General features: G+C 41.6%; 1 protein-coding gene across 2 annotated transcripts in view; it reads right to left on the bottom strand.

Moving 5' to 3' along the window:
* Positions 1–4558: 4558 nt before the first annotated feature.
* Positions 4559–10923, bottom strand: part of ATP9A (ATPase phospholipid transporting 9A (putative)) — a 61137-nt gene continuing 54772 nt past the window's right edge. For both annotated transcript variants that reach the window (XM_082773558.1, XM_082773559.1), the window contains 2 exons: positions 10313–10516; positions 4559–9173 (listed from right to left, as the gene is read on the bottom strand). In XM_082773558.1, coding sequence (XP_082629684.1) covers positions 9037–9173; positions 10313–10516 — 341 coding nt within the window. In that variant the 3' untranslated portion in view covers positions 4559–9036. The remainder of the gene's footprint in view (positions 9174–10312; positions 10517–10923) is intronic.

The raw sequence follows: 10923 nt of genomic DNA, 5'->3' as shown, positions 1-10923 counted from the left end.
ATGGAACCTATTTAAAACTTGTCTTCTCTTTCTCCTTCTCCAGGGATTTTACTTACCTTGGACACGGACAAATAGAGATGAAGGGAAGAATTGGTTATTAGTTTCCAGCTCACACTTCAGGCGGAAAGATTGCTTGCCCTTGTTTTATTTTATTCACCTTCAAACATTGAAATCACTCTTCTGTTTGTCATTGGGCTCGAAGTAATTGCTGCATGCTAGAAAGAAGCCAAGATGGCCTATTAAATATTTAAAGCTACATTAATAAACAACAGGATGCGACTGCTCCAGTTACTCTCAAAAATTAAATTAAGGATCCTGAGTGCAGACCGAGTGACTTGTAAATATGTCTCGGTGCCCAGGCAGGAGCCCTGTGAGCACTGATGCCCACACCACAGCCCAGGGCAGCCGTGGAGCTGAGCCCTGGCTGGGCAGGGTGGGTGCTGGTGTTTCCTGGGGCTTGCTAACCACAAGAGCAGCTCCAGCAGCACGCACTCTCCTCGCTCATGTTGCAGGCTCATGCCAAGGAAGCCTTGGCAAGAGAGTGGTTAAAACACTGGCTGCTCTTCACTGGGCCTCCGAAACTTTACAGCTCAGGGTGTGCTGGTTGTCAAACATAAGGAGAACAGGATGGAGCCTAATAGAGGTGCAGCTGGAGAGAGCAATAAACATTTCCAGCAACATCTCCAGGGCGAAGAAAGATCCTACCTCCTAAGGGCCTGGAGGCCTGCTGGCAGCACCGCCGGCCCTCGGTGAACAACGACGAGCTGCCTCACTGCCCGCCGCAGCCCAGGCCTCTCCTCAAGGGTCCGATCTTGTCAACTCTTGGAACGAGACTGAAGGGAATAAAACACAGTCAGAGCAACCCACTCGAGCTCCCAGATGCAAATCAGCACCCTGAGGTGCCCAGGGGAGCAGACTGAGACGCGGAGCTCGCTGTGTGACAGGCTCTGTGGCGCTCGCGTCAGGTGCAGCAGCAGCTGCAGGGTGTGGTGAGGCGCTGGGTACCGCCGTGTGAGGAGAGAGATGCCGTCTGACAGAGTCAATGCTGATCCATATAAAAGTGCCTTTAGTCATATTGAACTTAGAAATGGTACAGAGGAATTCCACCTCTGCAGACAGCGTCCCTTGGCCTTTTCGATAGGCTCAGCACCAGACGGCGTTTCTTCTCATGGCCGTTGGAACGGGTTAACATGCTCCATCGAGACCATTCTGTGGCATTTCATGTAATAGTCACACCAAGTCTCATTTTAAATAGGAAATCTGATCAATAGCGATTTGTATCACTTTTTGACAAGTGACACAATGGTGAAGTCTGCCACTGTGCAAAATAAATCAGAAGTGACATGTCTTAAAAGTGTAAGAGCCGGCACAAGACAGATCCATGTCTAAAGGCAGAGAAATACAATGCCTACAGCAGAGCTGCAACACAACTTTTTTGGAGCAGATGCGCAACACATGACTAAATATACTGTCTGATGAAATCACGAGCACGGGAGATGCCCCCGTCCCACGTGCCCACCAAGGTGCGTGCCCCAGGAGTGCTTTTGAGCTGACTAAGCAGAATCATGCAGCACCATCAATCCACTTCTATTCAATACTCTTAATTTATATTGTGGGTAATTCTACTTTTACCCTGGTAAACAAGTCTCTGGACATGGTTAAACTACTCAGAGTGTACATTTAAAATAAAATCTGTTTCACATAAAAGGACAAATGAGAATGACTATTACCCCCATCTTTAATGCGCTAAATTCTTTCGCACAGATTGTTCTTGTTACTACTTCTTTCTGTGAGAGAATCTGAACAGCACACAATATTCCTCCTTACGTGCACAATTACAGCAAGCCAAGAAAAGGAGACTTTAAAGTGGGAATGCTATGATTTTAAAGCCTTTTTTTGTAACCCGCTCAGTCAATAACAGTTAGGTCCTAGGCCACAAAGGGAGAAAAAGCAGAAGAGGGAAGGACATTCTACTGAAGGCCAAATCCTGCAAGTTGCTGATCATCTATAACTTTAATTACATGAAGCAGAAACTCAAGAGATTTACTGCATAACCTAGAGAGCCCTATACTACCCAGAGTTTTAGGGCAAGGAGATGCTCGCTTGTGGCCCCAGGAAGCCACAGCAGCCAAGCAGGCATTAGGCTGATGGTAGTTTTGTTATCGAATTTACGTAAATGCAGGACTTAGTGCTGCTAATCGCTGCTGCCATGTGCAGCAAACTTCTTCCTTGCACTACCTTTTTGCAGTTACAGCAAAGCCATTTCTGTGATCAACTGCTGCTCGCATTCTCAAACTCACCACTTTACCATGGAGTTGCACAACACTAGCCCTGATCCGCAGTCCCAATTTCAAGACAGGGCAAGCCAGCAAAATTGTTAAATTGAGGTTCATCAAAACTCCAAATAATAGCAGTAGTTTTGTGTGTGCCTTTTTTTTTTTTTTTTTTTTTTTTTAAGCTTCCAATCACATTCCTAATTTAAAAACAAACATTTGGATACACCACGGAGCAAGTATCTTTCCTATATGATTGACTCTAAGGTGGGGAGAAAGTCCAATAATCAAACAGGAAAATAATTTTGTACACCACGCTTTGCCGTGGGTTTGGGGTTCTGACCAGAGACCCCAGGTTCTCTGTCCCCATTTCCTATGTGTGAAACAGGAACAGCAGCAGCTACCTTCCTCTAGTAAACAATTATGACAATGATATTTAACGCCATGCTAATGCAACGGAGAAGCAGCAGAATACAGAAGTACAGCTGTCATTAACTGGAGCCATTGGAAGGAAAAGACAGAGGGCACATCAACAGGATTTTCTTCTTTATGAATGGCTTAAGGTGAGGTTCTGTATGTCTTCATGCCACACGTAAGGCTCAGGGCCATAGTATGAAACCCAATTACCAGCCAGCACCTTTTTTTTTTCCCCTCCTCCCCTCCCTTTAAAGAAAAAAGACACTAGTATATAATACAACCACAATTTGAAAAATAAGGCCACTGGCATTCTTTGGTAAAGCTTAAGCTGAAAACTTATCCCAGGATGCGTGATCTTCCAAAAATCTGCCAACCCCTGCAGTGTTCAAACTTCTTGTATGACCACAGCCACATGAAGAATGAAATTAAACCCATGGAAATCTTTGACATTTCTACTATTATGCAATGTTTGGGTGAAAAAAAAAAATTGCAGAAATTCTCCTTCCCTTTCCAGAGTGAGTTTAGAAAAACTATTTCTAGCTTTTTTTAATTACACATTTCACCATTAAAAAGAAACCGTCCATAAATTAAAAGAACCACTAACTAGGGCTTATGTAACCCATTTAGAGTGGGAAATTGGTAACACTTGGGAGTGAAGTCTGTTACTGTAATTTCTGGAGTCCACAGCGTTCATTTGATGTGTGCAAACATCACAAAAAAAAATGCGTATTTAACATTTGCATTAACTATTTTACACAAAAGAATGTTAATCATGAGAGAGGTTAATATGCTGGCATTTGTCTCCTATAGAACCTAAAAGAAAAGCTTTTTAATATATATTTAGGAGTCTGAGGGAATAGTTTTTAATGACTGCTTGAGTTAAATAATCTCCCAAGTTATGGATTTACTTTATCTAATTCTATTTTTCTTTCTTTTTATTTGAGGGTGTTTATAGCTCTATTACATTTTAGTAGAAAAACACAGCATTGTGTCCTTAAAGTTACTGCAGTTTCCTCTGCAGAGAATATTCGGCATTAAATTCCTTCCTCTCCCTCCATTTCTGACACAAACACGGCAGCCAGCTCTATCTGTGTGACTGCTGTGTGCAGAGCGAGTTCTTAATCAAACGTTCGAGTGATGAGAACATGCCAAAAATAGCTGCTCCTACTGCTGTTGCGTCACTGCTTTTCCAAGAGCAGCACATCCATGTTTCGAATGAAAGGCCTGTGCCTCCTAATTCACACCAGTGGGAATCACCAGTACCAACCATCTTCTCCCTCACTGGGGTTACACCGGCTTAAAAAAACCCCAAGGCTAACTCAACCAGAATCTTCCTGAACGAGCTGGGTCTCCTGAAACTGGCTTTTCAAACAGGCAGGCACCTGGGCCAGCCGGGAGCGCGGTGGCACCTGAATCTCCACCTTGTGGCAACACAGATGCCACCTGCAGCTGCTCCTATGCTGCTCCCCAGGGCTGATGAATACCTTTACATTATGATACAAAGCTCAGATGGCTTGGAGAACGCAATCCTGCATGAAGCTGCAGCCTTGCAAGAAGCCACCGATAAAGCGAAGGACGGCAGAAGTTGCCATCTCCTATACACTTTAAGCTTCCCGCGAAGACAGCTAGCAAACTGCTTATAGCAAAGTCTAACGAAGCAGGTCCACACTGATCAGCAGGGAGCACTGATCATTTCTCACACGTGCATTTCCCATTTAGCCACATTAAAGGGCCACAATGCAGCTTGACCTCTACACTTAATTCTGTCAGAACACATCTTGGACTGATCAAGGCAGGACTAACTCAGGTGCATCACACCTGGCATATATGGATGAAATAGAGAAGTTGCATAAAATTTATTTTTCCACCTTGTTTTACAACATTCCCTTTTAAGTTCTTACACATCTGCAACATATAACTCCACAGAACAATAAATAATTGGCATTCATATTTCTCTTGAATCAAGAGTATTTACATGTTGTTTAAGTAGATGACAAGTACAAAACATCAGCATCACAGTAAATATCCTTTTGACAACAGAATCCATTTCCCCAATTAAAAATTAAATTAAATTAACATTAATTTTTAACAAATTTTAACAATTAAAAATGTTCTCAAAGGCATATAAGTACACAAGTTGTAGTAGGCAGTAGTAATGGACCATATTGGCAAAGCTGTAGAACCCAGGATTTCGTGCAAATCAGAGTTTATTAACTTTGAAATAACTAATAATAAATAAAAATGAAAAGAGCCCATCCAGCTCACACTGACGATTCTAGAGGGCAATCAGCTGGCCCTAGCTATGCAGCTGTGGAGACAAGTCAATCCCCATCTGAACAGCTGTACACAAAGGATGTGTGACGGTGAGCTGCATACAATATAGATCACATACCTGGTTCAGAGCACTGCTTGTGCAAACTAAGGATTTATTATCTGAAGATGCAGCAGCTCTCTTTAAAAGATAAAGCCAGAACACAAGCTTTAGGGATTCACACATCTAATTCACCAGGGCTCCCTGACAAACAGCCCATCTACAGCAAAATTTCCATCAAGAGTTGCAGTGAGCAAGATAGTTTGTCACAGTATTTAATTGTGATAGTTCAGCAGACTGCAGAAAAATGCCTCTGATACTGCTCAGTTTGGTCCAACCACAGCTGTAGCCCTCAGCATGTAGCTCTCAACTCTGAGGGGACACCAGGGATGTCACTCATCACTCCCCAGCCCAGTTCTGATAAGACCCTGCCCAGATTTGAGCTGCTGAACACAGGATGTTGCATTTCAATTGCAGTATGAGCTGAACAAGTGTTTGCAAAGAGAAATGGGGCAAACCCTACAGAGGAAACATATCCAAGAGTTAAAGAAAAGAAAAGAAAAAAAAAAAAAAGAGGTTGTTAAGCACCTGGAATTACTGCAGTGATGCAAGAAGAGAACAGTGCATATCACAAAATCTGCACGTAACTAACCACCAAAGCAGCACATCACAGAGCACAGGCTTCCCTACAGCAGCCAGAAGAAACAAGAACACACCAAGACACACACTGCTATCCTACAGCATCACTTGTAGCGCAGTCCCAAAGCTCACAAGTTATACGAACTGCTGCAGTACGTAAACCAGAACAACAACAAAAAAAAAAGGAACAAAAAGAACACTAAATCTACAAACAAGATACTACATACAAGAAAACAATGCTTTCACTCTCAATAAGCACAAATGATGAGCATACTAGATGAAAAAGATTAATTTAAATTTCCAGCAGAGAATACATTTATTCAGATGTACAGTAAGTATGAACATATGTATTAAACTTTGCTTTTAAAAACATTTTTAAATAACTTAAGAGAAATATATTTCAGACAAAGTGCTAAACTTGAAAAATACAACAATCATTCCTCTCTCCGGCTGTTTGTTAGATGGCAGTTTTAATTTTCTGATTGATTTAAAAAATGCAGAGAGAAATTACTTCCTGGATTTACAACCTTGTGCAAAAAAACTAGCTGTAAAGGAACATAATCCCCACCCCAGGACACAGCTACAGATTAGTCTCAATGCCACTAAATATGCATTCATTATTAAAGTTATGATTCAATAAATATTACTGAAATCACAATTCACTCCCTTTCTTGGTGTAGGCTAATATTTTGCAAATATGGTCCACTCAGTGTAAACTGTATTGACTTCAGGAAACAGTGAATTCTACCATACATACGTCTCAAATATTTACATACAGTAGCATGGCACTGTTATTTTTGCAGGACATTGAACTACTAATACACGCTAGATAGGGACAGGGATTTTACAAAGATGTGTATCATGATGTATTTTCCAAAGAACAAGAGGTACTTGACTTCTCAGTCACAAGAAGCTGACAAAAAAAAAAAAAAAATGATTCTTGTCTTTAAATCTATTTAAATCAAATGCTGACTGGGGACTCCAGAACAGCTGCATGTCTGACAGTATCCAGGAACTGTAGCAAGTCACAATAAAGACAACATGAGGTACCTTTTGGCAATAATTCACAGACAGCTGCTAGCCCAATTGTTCCGATATAGAGCTGTTCGGGCACTGTTTTTCTTCTTTGAGACAAATCAATGAGAAGTATAGGACTTTGAAGCCCGTACCCAATGCATGTCAAAATAGTAGGAATATATATTATTATTCTTTTTAGGAAAAAAATTAGAAGAGAATGAAAGGCAAATTTGCAAATTATTAAAAGGTGACTGCTAAGAATTAGCTACATTTCCTTGGTCAGCAGGTTGTTTCTAAAGGTGGTTGCCATGTATTAGGATTTCAGACAAGTGCCTAATCAGAAGACTGGCACAAAAGAAAAAACCTTGTCTTAGATTAAAGGGTGTTGGCTGTTCTTATTCCTGAAGGATTTTGAAACATAACTTCCTAAATTACGAGGGTTTCCCCCACATGAACTAATGACAAGGCCATATGGACTTGCACCTTCCTCTCACCCCAAGCTACACGCATTATGAATTTCTCTATATAGCTTTTGGAACTTGCTTCCTCTCAGTAACTGAGAACAAGGAAGGCAGGTCAGGTTGTCCAAAGCATTCCTCAGAGAAATTACCAAAAATCAACCACGTAAGTCATGGCAATCTTAGATCTAAAAATTCAAGACGTGCTGCTATAGATCAACGCAGATCAACGCTCTCCCTTTAAAACAACACTCGGATTTTCCACTGATTTTCACACCAGAGCTTTTCATGCAGCACTGTGCTGCTTGCGACAGCGTCTGTAGCAATGGCAACAGAAGTTGGCAGTCCATTAAAGGGGTTCAGCATGGCACAGAGGCAACCAGGGAGCTTCTGCTCCTCACACCAGTGCTGTTGCCTGGACCTGGAGGGGCTGCCTCAAGAGACAAGCGGGAGTTCAGGCTCTGGGCTCTGCCGTTCCCTGTCCCTCCGTGCAGCCGACCAGCGACGGCGCCAGGCTGTGCCCACCACGACAGTGGTTTTTGTGATGTGGGAACAAGACAGCAAGCAACTAATTTATCACAGACTAAACAGCCATTAGATGAGGATGGCTGCCACTATAAAAGCTCAGCCATGCTTGATGCACAGATCCAATGGTGAATGGTTCTGCAACCCTGTCACTCTTCTGAACAGCCTGTGCACGTGTTGCCCTCCTCACTGTGTTATAAGGGGAACAATGCTTATTATGAAAACAAAACTAATTGAGTTTTTGAAAATTAAAAACAAGTATACTGCTCTGCACATGAACCTTTGTACAGACCCTGCTCCTGCCTCCCATTCAAGTTTTGGTTTTAGACCAACACAAGCGCAAGGTTCTCAAAAACTCCCTTTGCAGGGAGGGCGTCAAGAATGACATCCACCTAGGAGTGCCTCAGCTTATTTGCAGCTCATCTTCACTGTTTCACCCTAACAGGAAACAGATTTTGTGTAGTTGTGAGGAGTAGCAGCTCTGTGACCTTTCCTTTCAGTCTCCGAGGATTCAAGACATGTCTGCCACATTGTCTGCGGAACACTACAAGTCTCTTCTCACGTTGTCAACACATTTCAAGTCTGATCAAGTGCAAATTTCTTTTCCAAAGAGGATTTGCTTTAGTTTAGATAATTTTGTCCTATACAAATAAATACAGAGTAAAGTTATTATGTCACCAGCTCCTTTTAACAGGAAGCACAAGAACTAAACAAAACTGAATTTCTTCATTTTAGATTACATTTCTCTGTATTTATCGATGGCTGGATACCACCAAAATCACCAGGGTGACCACATTTCAACTGAAGGAAAATCTCAGACATGCTCAGATTCTCCAGTGTGTGTAGATTCGACGTGCTGGAGCCCCATTATGGGAACAGCATGCCATAAATCAGGAATCAGCTGTCAACAGTATAGTGCATCACCTACGTTAAGGGATTTCCAAGATGTAAAAAGAATGTACCTACTTGAATCAAAAAAATAAATAATAAAACTACGTTACACAATGCAAGGAACACCACAGATATTTTTAAAATGTAACTTAAAAATTGTCGAACATATACTCCAAGGTCAGTTAGCAGCTTTTGGTACTTTTAACCACGCATGAGGAATCAATCATCATTGCAGTTGCATGCATTCGACCCCAGTTAAGTTGAACAAAAGTGACAAAAAGTGGATGAACTAACAAGTGCCTCCACCCTCAAAAAATCCTTCCCTTGTATCGTTAGGTTTCCGTTTGTAGTAGTTGTGAAGTCTTTTTCAATAAAGCAGCATGTAATAGAGATTACTACATGATCCTTATGCAAATATCAGACGTATTCATTATAGTAACAACTACATGATTTTTGTCTCTCAGCCATGTGCAATATTCATCTCTGGTGTGCAAGAAAAGCAGCCCTAAGATGTGAGCTTTGAATAGCTTGGGGGAGAAAACCTTCGCCTCAGGTACTTCAGGACGTAGAGGGGAAGGCAGCTCACCAGAGTGATGACGGTGACTTTCCACAAGAATGACAAAGTTGCAATGAAGTAAACATCTGTAAAAAGAGAAGAGCAGAGTCAAGAAAGAAGGGAAGCACATTCTGGGAAGAGGTACAGAAAAGCCATACAATCTAACAATGCAGCTTAAACAGCCTCACCTTCTCCACACACACAGAATTTCAAAGCTCATGCAGTCCCTGGTTCCTCACTTTTCTGCCTTTCTCTTTCACAGAAGATTCAGCTTTCTGCATAACTCATTCCCTGTAGGATTCCAGCAGGGCACATAACCCATCACAGACAAGCACACAGATATTCCTCATCTGAAACTGGGATATCCATCTGCTGGCAATACTGAGCTTCCTTTAAATGGACTACTTGTACTCTGGGACTTGTCCTCTGCTACGTGGCTGGTAGTCCAGCAAATACATCTCTTAACTCAGTCATGGTATCTCAGAAGTGTTACAAAAATAGCCGAAGTATTGTTCAAAATAGGGCTGGTATACCCGTATTCGTGAGATCTAGCCCACTGGGAAGTTATCTTCATTGTCTTCAGAGGATACAAAGAGTTTATGGAAGAAGTAGTGACATCTTGTGGCTTCCTGAACAAACCCTGGATCAAACTGTATGGACCTGATACTTGCAAACAGACAACTACCAGAGTAAATCTGGAAATTTAGAATTCCTCGCCTTTTTCCCTTTAGCCAGGGAAACTAAAATGATTAGCTGTCTTCCAGGTAAATTAAAAAAAAAAAAAGCAAATGAACAAAACAACAACAAAAAACACAAGAGAAGAGTCCCCATTGAAGCAGATAGAATTGGGTAACTTTACTTCATCCAGTTAGAAGATGGCATCTTTCAAATCAACAACAGAGGATAACATTTTTAGTTTCAAGTTCAGTTCCCACATGGAAATAAAAGACCACTATTCCACACGACAGGTGATATGCAGTGGAGCTCTGAAAGCAAGGATGAGATTCACTGATCAGCACAAAGCTTACTGACTACCTTACCCTTATCTCCTCTAGTGTTTGCTATGAGAAGGAACCATAAAATATCCTTCAGAATTAAAGAGTTTGCTCTGGTCAGAACCACTGTCATTATAATCATGTTAACTTCCTCAACAGCCTTTGAGTTCATGTCCTTACAGTCCAGGTCATGAAGCAACTGGTTGGTGAAAAAAGGCATTTAACCTTACCGATAAACTCATGTAAGAAGACCAGGGAAGCTATGTAGCAGGAGAGACTAAGCAGCTCAGCCACTATCATGAGCCAGTGCCATGTCTGGATTGTCAATGCTACCATCAGCAACTCGGTGAGAATCAAAGATGTGAAGGAAATGGCGACAATGTGGACAAATTCAGATTCAAAGAGGAGGAGTGCTCCATACATAATGATGCTACCTGCAAAAGAGTAGACCAATTTGGATATTTTTTTAAAAAACAGCTGAAGCTCTAAAACCCACTGCTAAGTCTTGGAAAGGCTGAAACATAGTCATGAAGCCTGTTAAATGTAATGACAATGACCTAGTTACTATTTAGGAGACAACTGATAAGACAAGGAAAAGTTACTGCAGAGGTACCCAGACTTTTATGATAATCTATTATGTTCATAGACACATGGAAATAGGAAATTAACACACACTATTTTGGCAGCTGGTGACTTCTAGCATCATGAAACTCTATCCTTCCAGAAAAGCAGCTGGTCACTACTCAGAAGCTTAAAGATATCAAATACTTCTAAATCCCACTGCACTGCCTCAGTGCCCAGATAGAAGTAAGGTGTTATGAAGCTCAGTTGATACAAGTTA

This window comes from Aythya marila, assembly GCF_965140915.1.
Source record: "Aythya marila genome assembly, chromosome: 16".
Lineage (NCBI taxonomy): Eukaryota > Metazoa > Chordata > Aves > Anseriformes > Anatidae > Aythya > Aythya marila.
The sequence above is the reverse complement of the archived record's forward strand: the minus strand, read 5'-3'. Positions and strand labels throughout refer to the sequence as shown.